A 23372-nucleotide genomic window follows, 5' to 3' on the forward strand; every position below is an offset into this window, starting at 1 on the left:
AGTTGCTATGCTTCAATGGTGTGGAATCAGTCACCTTTTTTAAACATATGCATGAGGTTAAGATGGGTGGATAAAATTAAAGGAAAATTGGTTTTTGCATTTCAATGGGAGCTGACTTCATTGTGGTCCACAAAAATACAAAAAAGGAATATCCAAATAAAAGAAAAATAACATCCAGCCATCTTGACCGAGCCGCATTGTTGAATAGAGTATCTGTTAATGCAAAAGTGAACTTTTTTTGTGTCAATGATGCAGGAAATCAATACGGGGGGGGGGGGGGGGGAGGGAGGGGGGAGAAAAAAAAACAAGATTCCCTTTATAATGCCCTGCCATTTAAAAATTGGAGAAGGAATTTTCAAGAAGCCATCCTTCTATTTTTGAAATCAAGAAATGTTGTGAGGCATAAATTAAAAAGGGAATTTTAATACCACATGTTGCACATCGCCAATACAACTTGTTCCTGTAAATATTACTGTACGTAATTTACATTCAGAGTGAAAACCATCGAAACATACATGTGTAGTTTCTACACAGTTACATACCATTTGGTTCTGTCAATATGCATAATTACAAAATTCCCAATTAATTTCTTTTTCTGGTTTTCAATTAAAGCTCTAATAGCAAGAAATGTAAATTAAGTCCCTTATTATTACAAGTTCTATCAAATGGAACTTAAATTTAAAAAGGACGGTTTATAACAGCGAATGCATCATTTTTGCTAGCTTTTTAAGGCCTTGTTGTCTGAAAGCCAGTTTAAATTAATTTATGTTTTCTACACTGGTACTTTCTATTTTACTTTCTTAACTAGCAGGGTAATTTACAATTTATAAGGGACGGGTCATTATTTATGTAGAGGGGGGGGAGGGAAAAAAAGAAGGGGGGTCAAGGCTATTTCAGAGTGGCAAGAGGGGGGGCTAAAAATTTTTATAAAGAAGTTTGGGGGGGATAAGCAGTTTGAGGTGGGTAAAACAGTTAAATAGAACAGTGCAAACACCATATGTGAAACAGTGAGATGCTAAATTGTACAATTTTATGCTATTTCTATTGTTTTCTTTTGTTTAAACTCCACTATTATGTACAACTTTAGTGATTTGTATTTTACAGAAATACTGTTTTTACTCTAAACTCCATTGTTATCTTAAAATTAATTTTAGTTAATAAAGAAACCAGACCTTTATAATCTGCTTTAATATCTGGTTTGACTGAAATTATTTTCTTTTTACAAAATGATTATCACTGCAATAGCCCAAGAAGTAATAAAACATGATATTTATGACAACAAGAATTCAAAGTAATCCCTTTACAACTTTAGGAAAATCATTGGAAAGGAATTATATTTTGCATGGATATTACATTTGTGTTCACCATGAGAGCATAATTTGTAAAAACTACCACTTTTCCAAAGTTAAGGAGTTAATAATAGAGGTATGTTTACTATACACATAACTCATCCAAAAATTTGCCGTATTGCTGGACAAGTATCCATAGCAAAGAAGCCTTGGTTGACTTAGTGTTGATCCAGCCTTTTTGCATTAGAACAAGTGTACGTGCAATTAAGATTGTATGTAACATGCATTTAATAATAAATTACTTGAGGCATATAAAGGGAGATATGAGGTGGGGGGGGGGGGGTCATCACGTAAATATTGAATAAAGAAGGGGGGGTCACTTGCTACTTACATGGCCTGGAGGGGGGGCCTGTTTTGATCTTTCCAACATATTTTTCCCTCCCCCCCTCTACATAAATAATGACCGGTCCCTAAGTATAGACTGAGGTCACATTTATTGCACAATAATGTTTTAACTTGTTTCCAATACCTGAAAGAAGTTTTGAGACAATCTGCTTGCCCAATAACGGTATGATTATCAGATGATATAGCTAACCACAATATAAGCAGCCTATTACTAACATTGTTACATGTCAACTGTCATTCGCATTGATTCAGTTGATTGCTCTTTTTTCAAGAATTTGGTTGATATATTTCATTTGGTTTACAACAGGAAGTACTATAGAAAAGTTTCGACAAAGAACAATCCAAATCTGTGATACTTCCCCTTTATGAATGCTTTGACCTTGAAAATTTATGCAATATTTCTTTTTCTTGCACAAATTTTCTTCCCCCCCCCCCCCTCAATTTTACCCACTCAAAAAAATATAACATTCCACGTACAAGTGCCAAGAACTTTAGACAGTACATCCCTACATGCAGGTATATTTCCAAGATTGAATGATATATAAAGAAGCATAAAGAAATGTCACCAAAACTCAAAACATGGAAATGTCAAATAAAACCAAGTCAAACATCAACAACCTTGCATTCAAAACTACACATAATTATATGCAAAAACGTGAGTTTCCCCTTGCAGCATATGGAGGTGTTGTGTTACAACGGTTTGCACTTATAAAGTTATTAAGGCAAGCTCCCGATGATGAGATTTACCCTAATTTTAAATTAGCCAGAAATATTGTGTTATGTTTAGATAAAAATCAATTTTTCCTACTGTGCTGTCTTATTTGATCTGTTTTTCCTCGATTCGTAATGCTTTGTCATGTTGGTGAAGTTTCAACGCCAGGGCTTGCAATCTCACAGAATAGGGCTGGTAGGGTTATTTTAAGGGCTACCTATGATGTAAGCTCAAATGATGTTTTAAAGGAACTTGGGTGGTCTGATCTAAAAACCCGAAGAGCTAAGCATAAGGCCACTCAAATGTTTAAAATTTCTACTGGTGAAGCCCCATCCTATTTAACTGACAGATTTTGCAAAGTCGAGGCAAGAAATCCTTACAATATTAGGAACAGTGAATTAAATATTAATTTACCATTACCGAAAACTGATTTTTTTAAAAAGAGTTTTCTTTATGCTGGTCCTAAATTGTGGAATTCCTTGCCTAATTCAATTAAGTCAGCTAAATCTCTTGCAGCCTTTAAAAGAGGACTGGAAGATAAAATTATTGACTTTGATATGTTACTATCTTCTTATTGATAGCTTGTCCCACTCTAATATTTATGTGTTATTTAACTCTATTTAAATTTTTAAATCTCACTCGGCTTTCATGAAAACCAATGTAATTGATGGAATTCCGAGGTTAAATAAAGTATCACTCACACTCACTCACTCTCACAAACGTTTATGCCTTGGGCAGGGCTGAAAAGCGCGGTAAAGGAAAAATTGGAGATGAGTCAGCTTCCGTTTGACATGCACAAGGGCCGTAAGAGACATGACAGTAACAAATATCATTGCTTTGCCATAAAGGCGCTTCCTACGTCATTCACTCCTCCTACTGAAACAATAATTACTACAACAACGATCAGCCCAAGGCTCTGTGTACGAAACTGTAAATCTTAACTTTAACATAATGTTTACAGCTCATCCTTTGGTGCCTTTTCTTCTTCAGTTTTCTTTTCCTCCGTTTTCGACAATTCTAGTACTTTGGGGACAACTTCATTCCAAAATGCCACTTTCTCCGCTTGGTATCTTTGCTCCACCCCCGGTTTCACATCGAGGACCAGATATTCCTGTTCCTCTTCTGTGAATTTAGGCCACGTGACTGGTGATGGACCAGTGTCAGGTGGATTTGGAGTCCTGAGAGGGAGAAATGTAATAACAAAATATGGCTCAAGTAGGTTATTGAACGTAAGCAGGTGAATTGGTCCCTTGCATCCTTACATCATTAGCAAATGTGTCTCGTCCCAGTTAACATAAACTGGATCTGGCAGTTGTCAGTTTAGGCTGTCAGTGAGGGAAAAAAACCATTGAGGCGTTTGGGCCTCCTTAGGTAATGTAAATACTACCTTAGGTAGGGTAAGTGTTTAGACACTTCTTAGCTGCCAGTTCAACTTCTTTAGACCCAGCTTATTAAAAGCTTTCCCAATAGTTTATTTTTGGGCCTGACTTTAACCTGTGATCACCAAGTAAGAAGAACGCATGCACTATACCATAAACGCAAACCACGTGCTCCTAATATTATCAAGCCATCTGAATGAAACTGTTACAAAGGACAATTTTTGTCAGCACATTCGTTAGGCTGCCTTATATATTCATGACAACACCCATTCATACACTTTGATATAGAACTACACTGTGAGAATGATTAAAGTTTCTTGTCTAAGAATACGTACTAAACGGAGCACTAGCCATGTTCGAACCCGAATTGGTTTGAATTCCGAAGCCCTAGCCACCGCGAGTTCCAAAATTTCCTGCATAAACAATAAGTATTCTCAATGACAAACTCCAATGATGTTCTTACCCGTATTTGGCAAAGTCCGTCCACAGTTTCATAATATATAAACTCAGCCCCTTTTCTATCTCTGAGTACTTTGCTACCATCATATTTAACATTGGGTCAGATATATTCTTAAAAGGTGCACCAAACACAAATCCGTTTTCCATATCATGTACCACGCCTATCCAGTCAGGCACACGTGTATGCACCGGTCTGTGGTTGAACAGATAGACATAAGGTGCTCGTCCTTCCTATTTAAAATTTTAAAAAAATGGGATTAATAAATATTTCCTAGAATTGCCTGAATGCTCACTCTGCTATCTAATTGGTGCTTTACTGGATAACCGACGTTCTTCAGAGGGCTGAGAATGCCATGTTGAAACGCTCACAACTTAGGTGGGCCGGGCTCGTGCGCCGTATGTTAAATGAACGTCTGCCAAAGAGGCTGCTCTATCATGGCGAGTTGAAAGAAGACAAGCGCTCTCGTGGTGGCCAAAGCAAGCGTTACAAGTACACCCTCAAGGCCTCCATGAAATTCTGCTGTATTGATCACAATACCTGGCAAGATGCGGCACAAGACCGGACAAGCTGGCGCATCTCTGTCACCTCAGAGGTTAGACTCCTTGAGGCAAGGCGGAAAAGCAAAAAAAGGCAACGGAGAAAGGCCACAGCGAAACCCGAGAGACTTTGAAGTTGTGATCCCCTTTAATAACGTAGGAAGAGCTATTATTATTAGCGGAGCTCCAGCACGCCAAGCGCACCAGCGGAGCACCATGGGTAAGTAATTTTGGTAAACCCATGAAGCCGAGAAAATTTGGTAGTCACATGAGCGCACGGGCGAGCGAGTGAGCGAGCGTACGTACAGACTCTGGGGGAGGGTGAGTCAAAGCACAATCAGACACTGGGAAAGAGTATGTCATCTTATGCCGACTTGCACCCAATTGACACCTGCCAAAATAAGGTATGTGCTGACCAGTATCACATGACCATATCGCGGGCTCAGGTTAAAAGCTCTCCGAGGTGACGTGTTTTTTTTTAAGTTGACCGCTGACCAGGTAGTGATTTAACCTGGGATCGCGGGTTCACGTCATTTTTTTTTCTGTCTTTGGTAACGCCAGGAATTTTTTAGCGATATTTATGCGATTGGATTTGACGATTTATCTCGGGTATGGCATATATCTTGCGTAGTTACACACGCCAGGTGTCTTTAATAACTTCAATGACAGTATATATTTTCAATGAGAGTATTTTTGCAAGTTATATTAAGAAGCAGCAAAATATGTATATATTATTTACTGGATAACGCAACAATGGATAACCGGAGTCGCAACAACCCAACTATCCATGAATAATATTATTTTTTTTTCCTTAAAAACAACTACACCCGAACACCCGATATGTGGACCACCTTGGGACCAAAAAAGTATTGCCTATTTTACGAGAGGTATCATATTATGGTAGGTCAAAAATGTAATATTCATATGTGGCTGAAACCATGTCCGCTAACTGCCGGGATCTCGAGGTGCCCGCCGACAAGAAGAATTCATTAGCAGATATATTCATGTATAGACTAATGGTTAAAGGTAAGATACTAATGAACTTAAAGGATCTAAACAGGTAGTCGGCATGCTATGGGCAGAAGTGAGGGGGCCGATATGAAAATGAATTTTATACGTTTTTTGTATGTCAGCTATATTCTTACCTTTGACAATGCTTTGGCCTCCTGTATGGGAGGGGCAACAAAATATGCATGACTAGCACTGTCCAACATCGCCTGGCGAACGATGATTTTGTTGTTAGGGTCTGCGTGGTTGGTGTACTCCAGCAAAATCATTTCTTCGACAAGCTTGCTTTTCTCTCGGGCATACATCAATCCGCCACCGATTACAAAAGATTCGAACATGTTTGGTTCGATTCCATCTTTGACTATTTCAGGCGGTATCATCATTAAAAACGCTGCACCTTCGTTGGAATTAAAACCTATTATAACATCGACATCAGGGTGGAATTGAGCTGTTTTAAACAGGCTTTCTGGCACATCCGGTAAAAAGTCGCCATCAACTATAGGTGCTACTATATCTTGCGTTCCCGTGTAGAGAGGATGCGTCAACCCGCCTTGCGCAGTCACAATCTCCTCAGCAGTCTTGACACGGACGCAGTCTACAAGAGTTGGTCCCAAGCTACAGTTTATAAGCTTGGCAAACAGTTCTAACTGCTCTGTTTTAGTAACCTTTCCACAATAAAGTGGCGAAGAGGATACACCGCTCTGCATGATGGCTCTGTGAAACAAACCTTTTGACAATGGCGAGATCAAATGAAGGGAAACGCTCATTCCTCCTGCACTTTGACCAAATATGGTCACTCTGTTAGGATCGCCGCCAAAACTTGCAATATTGGCTTGAACCCACTGTAATGCCTGAACCTGTAATTGAAAAGGTCAATCAATTCAGCGAATCACTGTTGTGCATTCAAATCCGACCTAATTGGTAGTTATTTTAAGTTTTAAGCACGAAAGGTTTCGAATTATATATGCGGACCAATCGGTTCTGGGTTACTTTATCTTCCTGCATTTTTATCATCTTTTTGTGTTGGCATTGCAATGACATCTACAATCTTTTGTGTCAGCTGGTGCCTTTTTATGGCCGCGGAGGAGTAAAGGAATCTCTGAAGACACACCAGTGAGCGAGTTACTTGGACAGTGTGGATTAAATGAGATCATAAGTTGCCCAATACCAGCTGTAAAGCGCACGGAATAGCTAGCACTATATACACTAAATTGAAGAAACGTTGACCCTGTGAAAGGCATAAACCATAATCGATATGACCAAACGGGATTCTGGGTAAACATCATTGATGACCTTAGTAATATTCCATTTTTTTTATAATATAATCGAGGTAATTTCCTTCTTTGAGAGCTTCAAGAACATTATTCTTTGACATGTTTTATTACAATTTTCATTCTGACACAGACGACGATTACTTTTCTCGGATTTCCCAGTGAACATTTTGGTCGCATCGTTTAAGGTTAATGCTTTTCATGGGACATCGTTTCTTTCATCAGGTGTATATAAATGTTCCATTTAGAGATCATTCGTTGAGAAATAGGAGGAGTAATTAACTCCTGGAAAAGCTTTCCCCTTTCCCCTTTCTTTGTTCTCTCTCTCTCTCTCTCTCTCTCTCCCTCTTGAATAGCTAGAATATCATGTCCTTTAATTTCCTTCTCCTACATCGTACCTGATCCAACATCCCATAATTTCCTTTATAATCAGTGCCAGGAATGTTTAAGAAGCCAAGTACCCCCAGACGATAGTTGATTGACACAACGATGACGTCATTGAAGCCCGCCAACACTCCGCCATGGTAAAGCGTAGAACTGCCCAGACTGAAGCTGCCGCCATGAATATACACCATCACCGCCAACTTGTCATCAGGTTTGACAGTTGATGGGACAAACACATTCAGGAAAAGACAATCTTCACTGAGCTGACCTAAGTAAAGAAGCGAAAGAAATCGATGCATTCCTATGTCCGTTTTCACGTAACAATGTAGATTGGCACTGTGAGGCTGTTTAGTTACAATAATGACAAAGTTAAACAAGCGGAGGAAACCTAAAGCCATAAGATGGCGCTAGGTACTTTCTTATTTTGTCAAGAAGAAAACTGTCATACACGGTACCGATTTTTGATTACACTGACACGGTATGGGATGGGCTGTCAATCCGCGACTCGCCTTCATTGGAGATCTAGGTCCTCAATTGGTAACATTTTTTGCACGCCTGTGTAAATATTTGTATTGTATACACGAGTCGAAAACCTTAACTCCTAGAACTGCTCTCGCGCGCTACAAAACGCCAAGAAAACGGCATAAAACAAACCTAAACAACGCGAAAATATTTCTTCTTCATTTTATTACAAATACGAGTCGTAAAAGTCGGTTTTAGAAAGCTTAAATATTTGTGACCCTCCACGGGAAAACAGAGACAAAGGTGATAGCACGCTCACAACACGCTAACACAGCACGCTTAGCGTGTCTAGTGGCACGGATATGCACATATTTAATCACTACAACAATGCAGGACACGCAAGCCATGTTTCGCACGCTGAACCTTTTGTTTTGATAAGTGTGCTCGAAGTCACGCTTAGCGTGCGACTCGAAGACACGCTTAGCATGCGACCCGAAGTCACGCTTAGCGTGCTAGCGTGCAATTTAATACGCTTGAACGCTCGAGAACACGCTAGTGTTGTGACTGAAACAACAGTCATTCAGTACAGATTATGTTAGGCAAACACGAATTGTGAAACTTACGCACGCGAGGAAAAAACACACAAATTAAATCTACTATCCCTTTTAATAGCACTGTTTTTTTTAGCTTCAAAGCGTGACGGCTGACCTTTTGTTTCTAGATCATAGATGTTTTGGTGTGCGCGCGCCTTCATGAAAAATTTCTTCGAACCTTCCCATCCCTTTTTATAGCACTGAACTATACACGGTGCAAAGCTTTCTTGGATGTTTTCTCGAGAATTGAAATTTGCAACAATAGCCCCTTTCAACACAAGTTGTTTCCTCGTATTTTTGATTTCGCGAAAAAAAGGAATGGTAGGTTAAGAACAACACGATCTTTCTTTATAAAGTAGACTGGACACGCTTTGCGTGCTCGCTCGCACGCCTAGTGTGTTGTGCTGAACACACTAGGCGTGCGAGCGAGCACACCTAGTGTGCTTGACACGCTTTTTTGTCCGGCTACGCACGCATTATTGTGTTTAGTGTGTTCTGTAAAACAAAGGCTTTACTAATGAGGCAAGTTTCAGAACACGCTCTAAGTGTGCGAAAATCGAAATCTATTGTTTTAGAGTGAAAGCGTGCTGTGAGCGTGCTATCACCTTTGACCCTGTTTTCCCGTGGAGGGTCACATTTACAATAGCAATTAGTGAAGAAATTTGGATATTCAATAATGCGAAAATATTTCTAAACAATGCGAAAATATTTCTACTTTATTTTATTACAAATACGAGTCGCGATCGTAAAAGCCGGTTTTAGAAAGCTTAAATATTTAGTGAAGAAATTTGAATATTCATATGGGCATGCTGTGTCCTCACAAACATAGGATGGTAAACCTGTGATTTTACCAAATTTCTGACGGCATAAAATTTATTTATCGGCAGTTCATTTTGGTGATCGCTCGTGCGAAACGTTGTCTGACACCCCTTCAAACTTGACGTGTTTATGCATATTTAATAGATGCAACTGATGGTAAGAAAAATTCAATTCCTCTCGCCTTCCCTTTTCTGACTTTACTTCAAATCAGGGGACTGTGATCAGAAGCCAAATTTTGATTCGAGCATTGATCTGTTCTTATATTATTAATAAGATGAATGCATTATTGAAATGACTAACGGATTCAAATTTCAAATAATCAATTCATTTATGTACTCTAGGGGGTGCGCTCCTCTTGGCACGACTGTAATTACTTTCAGCCCACGAGAAAGAATGGTTTTTCAACCTCAATACTGACAAAATTGTATTCTTCTTTTCATTTATGATGCTTTCGTAGATTCGCCCCTGTGAGAATTAACTTTAAATGTTGTATTATCCAGTTCTTTATGCCCGCAATAGAAAACAGGGGGGGTGGGGGGGGGGGGGGCATTCCATCACTTGGTGCTGTGGTCTTGCTAACTTAGAGGTCTAAAACAATGCTACTGGATTCAATTCACTGCTTCGTCGATCGTTTTAGAGATATCGCAGCAGCATTTTTTAACTCCGTGCTCTTAAATATTGAGGGAAACTTACCTGTCGGAGTCTTGGGTATCCGAGGAAAAGGCAATGACTCAACCTGAAAACACGAGGCGCCGAAGTCTGTGGCTTGTTTTATTCCAGACCAAGGTTTGACGGGCTTTGGAGCTGCAAACCTCAATTCTCCCACTGGAGGTTCAACATACGGGATACCGAGATACTTGTGCACTGCTTTGCCGTGTGGAAGAGTCTCAATCTTGCCAACAACAACACCGGACTCGGTCTGCACGACGGGAGAATCTTGACTCTCGTCGAGTTCAGCTCGAGTTAACTTCGATATCAAAAGGACAGCACAGGTCACGACAACTTGAAATTGAACTAACTTCATGTCGAATGATGTTTTGCTGATGTCCAGTGCTGTTCTGTATGAGTTTCTTTCCAAGGGAAAACCTTAAGGATCAATCCGTGTGGGGTTATGTGGGTCTTATGTTATAAGGATTTACGTGACGTGACACTTGACGAGTGACATCACCATATAATATTCATATACCGTAGAATTCCTACAACTTCGTAAGGGGTTTTGGGTGGGCTTATAAGCGGAGGGGCTTATATCCGGGAGGGCTTATAAGCGGAATAAAAAACGTTTCGAAACGATCTACGGGAGTGTTGATCAAAACCGTTTTTACCGAATGGTAATGAGGTTATGTTATGGGCCGCGTTTTCTCACTCGAACACTCACTCACTCACTCACTGGATTCTGATATCAAACCGCAATTAATTCATCATTAAACGAGAAACGTGCTGACAGAAAGGTCCTTTAAATGCATTCAGCACATGTCAATCAGAAACAAATTATTCTTCAACCTCGTTCCAGGGTCTCTCTCTTTCAGGGAACTAAATTGAATTTCACAAAACAAATCGAAAGAGGATCACTTACACTTATCCTCTGGTGATAAAAGAGAATAGAATTCGCTCAACGAAGCCTCAGAGCATAGGCTATCAATGACCCATTCACGTAAGAAAACATTCAAAGAAGCGTTTTAGTGAACACAACATTCATGCACGTTTTTGTTTCGCGTCACATCATCTTCGTGTCACGTCATCCGTTCTTGATCTTTTTGAGTCGTGCAGAAACGCGCATCTTTCTCTCAAATTTTATTCGCTGCTAAAAAAAAGTAAACATATTCACAAAACAAATTTACTTAATGCTTAAAAGATTCAAAGGTTACACTTAAATATGTTTGTGATAAAATACGGAATTCGCGCTATGAACTACATAAAGTACCGCTTAAACTGTTATAAAAAATTATTACGCTCGCCTTGTGACGTGTTTTAGTCAACACAACATCCACTGCACGTTTTTGTTTCACGTCACGTCACCTCGTGTCACGTCATCCGTTTTTTCGACTTCTTTGCTTGTTTACAAGCGAAAGTAGGAGAATAACAGTTATGTTAGGGAAAATTTCACATTCTTGTAAACTCTCAAGGGATTTTTTTAATTTCTCAAGGGACTGTTTTAATTTCTCAACTTTCAGCTGTGGGTGATCACTTGCGATCTCGTGGAAAAAAACGTGACTTGTCACATTTACAAACGTTATATAACAATTTTAAAAGTGACATGTCAGCTTTCTTATCTCAACGCACGTGTGTCTGAAAGGCGATCTTTAAAAAGCGTCATACAAACAATGGATTGCGTAACTAACGCTAAAACACGAATAAATAATCACTAGCACTTACATCGTTTAAAAAGTTACAAACGTCAAAAATAAACCATACCAAAAAAACTCGCTCTTTTCAAAGATATTTTTGAAGTTAAAACAAATGCAAGAGATGGGGGCTTCTTTTAGCTTAGGAGCGGTTAAAAATTAGGCCAAATTTGGTCGCTACAAGCGCCATTCTATTTTGTCATCAGACTAGGTCGTTAGGGGCGTGACCTCTCGTTGACAGCAATGTTGCATGAATCGGCTTTACAACATGCGATCGTATCGACGCAGTTCGAGTGGAATTTCAGTCAAAGACAGCAAATTTTTTTCGTATTTCATCTTCAAATATAATTCGAAAGCATTCACTGTATATATGGCTTTTGTTTAATCTTTCTTAAGCCCACGAAGAAGCTGTCTTGAAATCCGACCCTCGCAGAGCCTAGACAAAACGCACCTTGAGTGTATCGATTTGTTTACGCCGCAATAATATGCGCAATGTTTTCTCCGACAGTAGTCGGAAATATCCGTACTTTTTTTTCGTGCTTTTTCGTCGCAAAAATTAAGCGTCAAACGCATATTTTGTTGTTTCATTTGCTAATTTCGCGGCCGTAATCGACTGCCTCGAAAGGTCCTTGCAATTTTAAAGTATAGAATTGTCAGATCTCGGTGAAATTTGCACTGTTTATTTGTGTAATGTTGAGGAATATGTGTATACATACCCGGCGCGGACGAGCCATTTTTGACAAAATTATATGGCTGCATTTCCTCCGCGGAGATAGGAAATTGTTAAACTAAAGTACAAAGCAACTGTAATGATAAGTTCGAAGAACAATGCACAGGATAAACCTTCGACTCATACTTCATGCAAAAAAGTCGGTATCTCTAAGAGACTTTGATTCATCTTTTTGAGTCGAGCAGATACACGAAGTGTTCGGGCGTATCTTTTCTCTCAACTTTTTTTCCGCTGCTCAAAAATAACGCTATACGTGCTGACAGAAAAGTAAACATATTCACAAAACAAATTTACTTAATGCTTAAAAGGATCAAAGGTAATACACTAACCGGTAAATATTTTGGTTGTGAAAACTGAATAGCGCTACGACCCCTGCGAGCACGAGCCATCAATGACGCAACTCACGTGGAAAAATAAAGCAAAGTGAGATTTCTTTACTTGATTGGACACTTATTTATAAAAAATGCGGAGGTCGGCACTTCATTCATCGAATTACCATGAGGTTGCTCGAAGAGCCTTTGATTAAGTTAAAAACGCATAATAACACAACATTTAGCCCTGTTCAGTACTGTCATCCAGCAGAGGGGGGCTTATATCCGGAGGGGCTTACAATCGGATGTATTTTTTTGTTTCCAGGTTGATGTGTATGATGAGCCTATAACCGGGGGGGGGGCTTATAACCGGTATTTTACGATATTACTTCAAGTCTCTAGTAAGTTTCTTCTCATGCATGAAGTCTTTGCAAACAGTGTTTTCTGACGGCAAACCAAAGAATTGATTATGATAATCCGTAAATTGAACTGGACTGGGTCGGACTGGACTATTAACTAAAACGCGGACTACTAAGATTGGTGCAACAGTGTAAAACGGGGACTACGGTGCAAGTAATCTAGGGCTAATAGAACAGGGACTGAAAATTTATAATTAAGGAAATTGTTGTTATTAAGAGTGTGTGAAAATGCAAACGAATTGCACAGAAAACAATTACGGTGCAGATATTTTTTATACATTCGTGCGACAAGCAGATCGCTGAATTGATGGAAGGTAATGATAATGCAGAGTTTTTCATCATAAAAATTACCACGAAAAATGTCGACCATTAATAAAGCAATAAAGGGATGATACGGAAGACAACAAGAGAGACGTCAAGGGGCACACGCTGTGGTGATCTAGGTTGTCATTTCGCGTTGCCGTTCCTAATTTAATTTAAGCCTTTTCATGACGTCTTTACACTTCTGTGTTGCACCCCTGTAGGCTACCACGTTGTCGCAATATATCCGACAAAAAAAATTCTGAAAAGGTCTGTCAATAAAAGTTCTCGAGTCAAAGATGCCTCCCATGTTGGCGAAGCAGCTTACAATCTCACCAACTTTTATGCTCCGGACAACGGTGCAGGCACGGTAACTGGAAAACTGTGGACGAGTCAGCAATTGATGGAAAGAAACCATTTTTTGCATGCACAGGGGCTCCAAGAGACACGACAGTAACAAATATAATTGCTTTGCCATGAAGGCACTTCTTACGTCATTCACTCCTCCCAGTAAAACAATCGATTACAACAACAATGAACAGCCCAAGGCTCTGCGAACGAAACTGTACAACTTTATTTTAACACAAGGTCTACAGCTCATCCTTTGGTGCCTTTTCTTCTTTAGTTTTCTCTTCTTCAGTTTTTGTCAACTCTAATATTTTAGTGACAATTTCATTCCAAAACGCTACTTTCTTCGCTTGATACCTTCTTTCCACCCTCGGTTTCACATCGAGAACGAGATATTCCTGCTCCTCTTCTGTAAACTTCGGCCATGTGACTGGCGAAGGACCAGAGTCGGCTGGTGGGTTGGGAGACCTGGAAGAAAGAAATTAATGTTATAACAACAAATCCGTGAAATTTGTTATTAAAATTATGCGACTGAATTGCCAGTTTGAACTGTCAGTGAAGTTTAGAGCTAGTCAAACCTTTGGGTCACTAAGGCGATCTAACTTTTCGCCATTTTTCACTATCAAGTTCAGTCCAGTTAATTTCAACTTTCACTAAAATGGAAAAACACGCAATACTCAAAAGACACATCGTGTTACAATGATTTTCACGCCAGCTCCGAATGGAATGTTAGACCATTGCAATTTGAATTGCAATGAGGAAACTGCTGCTTTACCTCGACCCCTTTCAAAAGAAAGGGGGCGAAGTAAGTGAAGGTGCGGCATTTCTTGTTTCAATAAGGTGATGACAGTAATAAATATTTTAAGCGCCATTGGACCCTATAGTCAACAACAAAAAAGCCAGGTTTCGAGCGCAAATCGGTGAGTCTGAAGTCCGAAGCCAGAGCCATTGCGTATTCTCATTACTCCAATCACGTTCTTACCCGTATTTGGCAAAGTCCGTCCACAGTTTCATGACATATAAACTCAGCCCCTTTTCTATCTCTGAGTACTTCGTTACAAGCATATTCACAAATGGCTCAGGTATGTTCTTGAAGGGTGCACCAAACACAAATCCGATTTCCATTGCATGCACCACTCCCATCCAATCTGGCGTAAGTGAATAGACCGGTCTGTGGTCGAACATGTAAACATAAGGTGGTCGTCCTCCCTGTTTGAAAACCAAAGAAAAGTGGAATCAGTGATTATTGCCAGTATTTACCGACAACTCTCTCTGCGACAATTCATAAATTGCAGGAGGAAAATGGTTTAAAAGGGATTACTGAAAACAGAGGAACCAAAAAAAGCCTACTTCGGGACCTTAAGTCGCCTTAAGGTCGCACAAAGACGCCTTAAGTCAATTTTGGTGTCCTTAGGTCGCCTGAAATCCACACAAGTCGCCACATTTTTTGCCAATTGGCGACACAAGGTCCCAGAGTAGATTTTAAAGAGGTATTCGGCATCGCAGCAATGTGGAGACTGATATGGTGATGAATTCTAACAGCCCTTTTTTACAGAGCATGTATAGTTGATGACCTGAAAAGGCTTGAAGAATCTTAAATTATTGCAAGAGAAATAAATTAAAGTAGAGGCAGACATGAAGTAACTAGCAAGAAACAAATAAGTTTAAGTTAGTTGGGTTCTTACCTTTGCCAAAGCTTTGGCGTCGAGTAAGGCGGGTGCAACAAAATCTGCATGACTAGCACTGTACATCATCGCCTGGCGAACGGCGATTTTGTCGTTAGGGTCTGTATGGTTCGTGTACTCCAGAAAAATCAATTCCTCGAGAAACTTACTCTTCTCTCGAGCATAAATCAATCCGCCCCCCTTAATAAAAGATTCCAACATGTTTGGTTCCATTCCATCTTTGAGGAGATCGGGTGGCATTGCCATTGCAAACATGGCACCTTCATTGGAGTTAAATCCAATAATAGCATCAACATCATGGTGGAATTGACCTGTTTTGAACAGGATTTCTGGCAGGTCTGGTAAAAAGTTGCAATCAACTATAGGTGCTACTATATCTTGGGTGCCCTTGTAGTTGGTAAGGGTCAATCCGCTTTGTGCTGTCAAAATTTCCTCCACAGTTTTGCTACGGACACACTTGACATGATTTGGTCCCAAGCTACAGTTTGTAAGATTCGCAAACACTTCTAACTGTCCTGTGTTAGTAACTTTCCCACCAAAAAATGGCAACGAGGATGCACCGCTCTGCATGATGGCTCTATGAAACAAACCTTTGGACAATGGCGAGATTAAATGAAGAGAAACGCTCATTCCTCCTGTGCTCTCGCCAAATATGGTCACTCTGTTGGGATCGCCGCCAAAACTTGCGATGTTGGCTTGAACCCACTTTAATGCCAATACCTGCAGTTGTATTGTATAGGTAAATCGAAACAATTTTTAATATATTATTTATATAGGATAACTGGCATTCAATGACTAACTGCCAATGGAAGGTCGGAAATCGGTTGTCTTGGTTATTTTAAGTTGTTGCGTTTTGACATCATCATTTGTTTCAGCCTATACAAATCAAACGTTGTCATGATGCTTTGCAATGAAATCTACAATTCTTCATGTTACATGACTGCCTCATAGAAAAGTCGGTCCTATCTATAGGTTTGGGATATGTAGAGAAATATCTGAGGACATAACGATCCTGTGACCACCAGCCAGAGACTTTCATTTGGACAGTGTCGATGAGATGAGAACATAAATGGACGGATACTGGCCGTTAGAGGCACGTTTACTTAGCTGAGTGTCAAATCCTATTCAACATGGAGTGCAAAGTGCTACGGAATAGCACTAGGTAAATGTTCCATTCCATTCGCAGAGAACTAGAAGCACAAAGAACAATAAGCACTGTGAAAAAAAAAAGCTACGCGCCCCCTCCCCTTTCTTTTCTCCTCTACTCATGCCCCTTGAATAGCTAGAATATTACATCGGTCCTGCCTGCTACCTCGTACCTGATCCAACATCCCATAATTTCCTTTATATTCAGTGCCAGGAATGTTTAGGAAGCCAAGCACTCCCAGACGATAGTTGATTGACACAACGATGACGTCATTGAAGGTCGCCAACACTCCACCAGGGTACACTGTGGAAGTGCCAAAAATGAATCCGCCGCCATGAATCCACACCATCACCGCCATCTTGTCATCGGGTTTGATAGTTGATGGCACGAATACATTGAGGAAAAGACAGTCTTCGCTGATCTCCACTATTAAAATAAGTAAATAAAGTTTGAATATAACAATGTTGATTGTCATTACCAGGTTGTTATTTATACTCATAAGAAGTCTACGTAAGTATCGCATTGCAAGAAGCCCGCGGTGTAACTATTGTAACTAGAGCATTATATCGTAAACCATGTGAGTATCTTTTTATACTTAAGAAGTGTAAGTGTAAGAAGAAGAAGATTGTAAGTAATGTATCGTTTTTGTTAAGTAGTGTAACAAATGTAGTGTTCAATAGTAGTTGTATTGCATTGGTTTGCATTCGCGTGTTGTAATAAAATAAAGGTTGTTATTTACACTCAGGCTGATGGCAAAAAAAAAAAGCGGGATAAAAATGCATCATGATAACCATTATCGAAAGGGAAAATTATGACATCCACTATATTTGTATCATGTCTAAAGCCCCAAGAATATTCCTTGTAAGTATATACCACACAAACGAATAGTTCTTTTCGCGCGCGCTGTTTGGTTAACTCGAAGGTGATTCGCAAAGTACTATTCACCTCCGAGCAGCTAAAGAGAAACAAACTGCCTTCGCGCGTCGCTTTGTTTACCGAAAATGATGTTTTAGTCCGCTAGTTATTCAATTTGTGTGGTATATACTAAAACAATTATTAACCTCAGTGTCGGTGAATGTGGTGGATATTTACCTCGGCGCGAATATCCACCACTATTCACCTCCACTTCGATGAATAATTGTTAATTATTCCAAGCAGTAACGCATTCCTAACTTTCTTATCTTTTTAAAAACCAAACTTAACGTAAGCCTTCCAAGGTAAGGCAGGTCGAGACAGGGAAGAGTATTTTTTCATAAGCAGTTGACAACGGGAGGGGGAGGGAGAAAGAAGGGGGAGGCATCTACACAAAAGGTTAAAGTGAAATAGAACGTTAACATATCTCCAAAAATTTCAAATAATTGTTTACCGGTTCACAAATAATCCCAGACTGGCTTACAATCTTGTAGGGAATATGGGGTGAGGGGGTATTAAACAATTCAAGTGAAGTTCTTAAAGGGTCTTGAAGGAGGCTTACATATTTCTAAATTCCGTTTAATCCCCAAAGCAATAAAAATGGTATTAACAGCAATGATCCTAACATCGGAGAAACGACGAAAGCAAAATATACTCATAATATAATATATAATGTGCCTACCTTCCTTGCCAAACACGAGAACAATGTGGTATGAATAGACCATTGCGTGATGAGACTTAATCATTATTCATATATTCCCTGTCACTTTTTACTACGTGTACTAATATTTCTTAATTTTAGCCCCTTAAGAAGGTTGGTTTACGAACCAAAATATTTGGCGCTTTATATTCTCATTTTGTTTAATGCTTTTTCCATCGATTCTCTTCTGAAAGGATCACTTTTGCCGTTAATGTCATCGAAACATTTTACTGATCTAGATTTGCATGCATACAACAATTTCCCAGCGATGTATTTCATCGATCAGTGTTGTTGTCTCGAGTCACGCAAACCGACATGTATCTTAATAAGTGTTTTAATTCGAATTTTGAAGACAAGTTCTTATGAAAAGGCTATTTTAAAAACTTCTTTGTCGTTACGCTGCACCGCCGCAGCATTTTACGTGGTGTTTTTTGAGAAAACTTACCAAACTGAGGCCTAGCGATCCCAGGAATAGGTAATGACTCATGAACACACGACGCCCCGAACTCTGTGGCACGTTTTATTCCAGACCAAGGTTTGACGGGCTTTGGTGCTGCAAACCTCAATTCTCCCACTGGAGGTTCAGCATACGGGATACCAAGATACTTGTGCACCACTTTACCGTGTGGAAGAGCCTCAATCTTGCCAACAACTGCACCAGACTCGATCTGCACGACGGGGGATTGATAGCGCTCGTCGACTTCGGCTTGGGTTAATTTCGATCCAAAAAGGCCAGCGCTGATCACGATTATGCACAGAACACGAAATAGAACTAGCTTCATATCGAAAATGTTTGCTTTTGTTCAGTGCCGTTCTACATGACTTTCTTTCCAGCTAAGCGACGCTAGCTAGCCTTGGTAAGTTAGCCATAATGTTCGTCTGTGGGTAAACGTCATCGTCATTCATGTCAGGATTTACGTCACGCGACAATTGCTTCTCAAATATTTAAATTTAAGTATTTTAAGTCGCCACTTTATGGCGTCTCTAACGACATTGCTTTCTTGACAATAACGGTTCCCTAATCCAAAGTATTAATTGTGAATTTCGGGTTATGAGAATCGAATGAGAAGATAAGAAGTAATACAACACAGTCACTGGCAATATAAATGGGTGACCATTTCAGAAACGGTCTGGAAATCAAGTATGTTCGCCATGTCAGCACGCTAAAGGCTCATTGAAGCGGTCACGAACATTTTTGTCTTAGGTGGTGGTGGCCTGGCTATAAAGGGACAAATGGGGACGAGTTAGCAATTGGTGAAAACAAATAATTTTTCTGGTTTGTACAAGGACTCCTTCAGATATGACAGTAAGAAATATTATTGCTTTTCCATGAAGGCACTTCTCCGACGGTCACTCACATGTCCCACCAAAACCAACACAATATCGATGAATAGCACAAGGCTCTGCGTACAAAACGGTAAAGCTTTATTTCAATTCCTGACATGTAAGGTCTCCAAGTGATACGAAAGTAACAAATATCATTAACTTGTTATGAACGAACTTCTATACGCCATTCACTTGTCCCACTGAAAAAATCACAGTTATAATGAATAGTCAAAGGCTCTGCGAACAAAAGAGGGTCTAACATAGGTTTGGCGGGATGCGGGATGGGCCTGTTTTCGCTGGCGGGATGCGGGATGAAAGGAAATTTAAAGGCGGGATGCGGGATTGTAAGGGGTCGGCGGGAGGCGGGAAGTTGGTTATTTTCGTGGCGAGACGCGGGAATTCTTGTCTTTTTCGGGCGGGAAACGGGATGCTATATGTCGCTATACAGTCTACTTTTTCGTCATTATCAGCGTGCGTGTGAATTTTTGATCCTTATCAGCAAAATCAAGTTGCGGTCCGACCACCGTCTAATTTTTAATTAAGACCTGTCACAAACATGTCAATTTTTTCTATAAAATCCATTAAAATCACGTTTCCAGCAGATATAGACGATAAACGATAAAAGCTGACTCGTCCCCAGTCGTCTCTTGCAAGACGCGAAGGATGACTGGGGACGAGTCAGCGATAAAAGAAGCTTCATTGTTCATTGTTCTAAATGAATGGCTTCTATTGTCTTTAAGGACGTTCGCGCGAAAATCTTCCAACATTGCAATTTTTCTCGTGTCGTACAATTCAGAGAGTAATCTTGCTCGTAATTTCAAATCGGCCTCGCGCTGCGCGCTCGGCCGATTTCGAAATGACTCGCCCGATTACTCCCTGAATTGTACTCCACTCAGTCCAATTACTATTACTAATTAAGTTTTCATATAACGCGCGCTCTGATTGGCTGAAACAGTGTACTTTATTAGAGTCCAGATGTACGGAGGAAATGTCACGCCATCGACCCAATATGGCCGAACACTATTCCCGAACGTTTTTCTCGGGTTTTGTCTTGACCCTGACATCTTCTTTGACCTGAAAACGAGAATGAAAACGAGCTTTAAGGCGATAGAAAGTGAAATTTCGGTACAAGTTACGGAAAAAAAACACCGAGCCGGAAAGTAAGCTCAACAACAAAACAACCAACCAAAGATTTGTAAACAAGTCAAGGCCGAAATTGAAGGCATTATAACGAAAGCAGAAACGAAAAACACGAAAGATAGTACAAAATGGGCTATCTGAGTTGTTGAATATGAGTTTCACATTATTTAAGTACGGAATTTTAGATAAAACACGCACAGCTACATTTTCGTGTAAAAAACAAAACAAACAAACAGCAATTCAAAAAAACAGAAAACTAAATTAGCTAGCGAATACACACACAACTCAGACTTCATATACTGAATATTTTTTTCTGGCGTTTTCAAAACAGCTTGGTGCCGTGAAAGAAAAATTGCCAGAAACCTTCACGAAATAACCAACAAAGAAGCTAGACAACAACCTCGGTAAATTCTACGCCGAAGCTCGAACAAAAGACGGTGAACTTTACTCAAGCTCATCGCTTCTTGGATTTTGCAACGCTATCGAGAGACACCTAAACAATCCACCCCTAAACCTACAAATTTTTATTGCAAAGGGGTCTAATTTCAAGCTTCAAACAAGCTGCTGCAAAGTTAATAGAAAAAATTGAACAAGCGCGAAAACAAAGAAAACATCGAACACAAGTTTACCTGTCATTCCAGCAGCAGACGTCCAGAAATAAAAAACCTCCAATGCAATTCAGGAAGACAATCCTGTTCCTTTATCCTTTCCAGTGCAATGAATGAAAGGCCACAGTAACCACAGCAGCCGACTCTATTTTTTCCCTTGAATCCGATGGTTGTAAATGATTCGCGAAACACGCCGCACGGCCGCAGCATTTTGTGAAGTACCAGCCACAAGCTTTGAGCAGTTTGTTTTTCTAGTTGTCAAGTTAACAACGTGCAAGTTTTCATGGGCCAGAATTCAGCCGGTTTTCACTGAACAGTCTACTTTTCTATCCTGTGTTGTACTAAAAGTCCTAAGAACTTCAAGGACTCGTGTTAAAATTCGGTTTCCACTTGACGTTTTCAGCTTGTGGATTTCTGAACTTTGATGGTTTCAAACTTGATGGTTTGACAGCTGTTGACAGCTCATGTCTTATTCAACCAATCAAACTCTTTTAACCATTCTAACAAGTTTTGTGATTGGCTAATTGTTGCGTACTTTATCAGAGTACAGATGTACGCTGACGCCACTGCTATTCGCTTCAAAAAAGTTTGTTTTGAAAATAATTGCGCGAATTCGTGGGGAAATTAATGAATTTCTTAATTATAAAACAAATAAAGAAGCCTCGACTGTGCTCTGTTCTGTTGTAAAGCACTTAGGAAGCGACTAGAGCACTTAAGAAGTAGGGAGAAACACTCGCCTACGGCTCGCGTTTCACCCTACACTTCTTTCGTGCTCTAGCCGCTTCCTGCGCGCTTTACAACAGAACAGAGCACAGTCGAGGCTTCTTTATTTGTTAACTTTTATCAGATATGTAAAAAAAAAGTGGGGGTCACCGACTTCGTTTCCGAAATACGATAACCGAAAGAGGGCGCGTATTTGGATAAATTTCACTTCATCACTCGATATGACCTTAGCGGCTTCGGGCGACAAAATATTTTAAATTAATTGATGTAGGCTAACTTTCTTTGCCTGAATTTATTTTAGTGGGTCTATTGTACAAATATATTTCGGTTTTGAAGTCCCTTAAGGAAAATCTTGCTTTAAAGAATTGGATTTGCGAACACTCGAGACTGGAAAATGTGACTAATTTGGTCGCGCGCGAGGCTGACTCGTCCCCAGTCGTCTCTTATGCGAAAATTGCAAGACGCGAAGGATGATGGGAAGGAGGAAAGGCCAGAGCTTCTTCTCTTCCTTCCCATGATTCCCTCCGTGTTCAGCAGTCGACTCAAGACGGACTCAAAAGACGACTGGGGACGAGTCAGGCGCGCGAGGGGAGAAAATGAAAAAATAACAAAGTTCCAACATTGGAAATTCGCTCATTTTTTGTCAATCAGTAGAGATTTATCGGTAAAGTTGGTATATCCCGAAAAAAGTGGGGGTCACCGACCGTTTAAGAGTTAAGTGTCTTGCCCAAGAACACAACGTAGTGCCCTGGCCAGGGCTTGAACCCGGACTGCTCGATTTAGAGTCCAGCGCACTAACCATATTAGGCAACTGCAAGCTTCTTGCTGTCAAAAATCAAAATGGCGAAGTGGATCGTCATAGCCTAGTTGCATTCCCTCCAAGTTAAATGGAAATGCAGCATGACAGGAAGGACAGCTACTACAACAACAGGTCATCAGCCAGAGAAAAAGAAATAACATCGATACTTCAGAGAAACGACAGAGCATCATTAAAGATCAGGGGCGGATCCAGGATTTCAAAAGGGGAGGTGGATGGCAGACCATTAGGGCCTAACCCTAACCCTAACCCTAACCCTAAGTGGCGGCAGACGGCGAAACGTAGCGTAACAACAACCAGACATGAGCGAGAGCTAATTTTTCTTTCTTTCTTTATTTTCTATTTCAAATAAAGTGACATTTTGATTTTTTTTTAATGAAAAATGGGGGGTGGATATCCACCCTATCCACCCCCCCTGTATCCGCCCCTGAAGATCAACGAATGAACGCCAACTCAGGGTAAAGTAGGTAAACCATAGATTTACCAAAGTGAACTAGCTACTCCTGTCTATCGTAATCATTGACCAAGGCAACTGTAAAGATCTAC

At 40.1% G+C, this 23372-nt stretch overlaps 2 protein-coding genes across 2 annotated transcripts; both read right to left on the reverse strand.

Annotated features, from left to right (window-relative positions):
- Positions 1–2796: 2796 nt before the first annotated feature.
- LOC144656400 (acetylcholinesterase-like) lies at positions 2797–10389 on the reverse strand. The gene is made up of 5 exons (XM_078516624.1): positions 10012–10389; positions 7459–7712; positions 5927–6646; positions 4249–4475; positions 2797–3584 (listed from the first exon to the last, which is right to left on the reverse strand). Exons 1-5 carry the CDS (start codon positions 10340–10342, stop codon positions 3362–3364), a joined length of 1755 nt encoding a protein of 584 aa, XP_078372750.1. The 5' UTR covers positions 10343–10389; the 3' UTR covers positions 2797–3361.
- A 3588-nt stretch (positions 10390–13977) lies between these two features.
- LOC144656397 (cocaine esterase-like) lies at positions 13978–19095 on the reverse strand. Its single transcript, XM_078516621.1, has 5 exons — positions 18658–19095; positions 16773–17026; positions 15454–16173; positions 14751–14977; positions 13978–14236 (listed from the first exon to the last, which is right to left on the reverse strand). The coding sequence occupies exons 1-5, from the start codon at positions 18992–18994 to the stop codon at positions 14011–14013; spliced, it is 1764 nt and encodes a 587-aa protein (XP_078372747.1). The 5' UTR covers positions 18995–19095; the 3' UTR covers positions 13978–14010.
- Positions 19096–23372: the final 4277 nt, after the last annotated feature.

This window comes from Oculina patagonica, chromosome 6, assembly GCF_052425735.1.
Source record: "Oculina patagonica isolate OP01 chromosome 6, crgOcupat, whole genome shotgun sequence".
NCBI lineage: Eukaryota > Metazoa > Cnidaria > Anthozoa > Scleractinia > Oculinidae > Oculina > Oculina patagonica.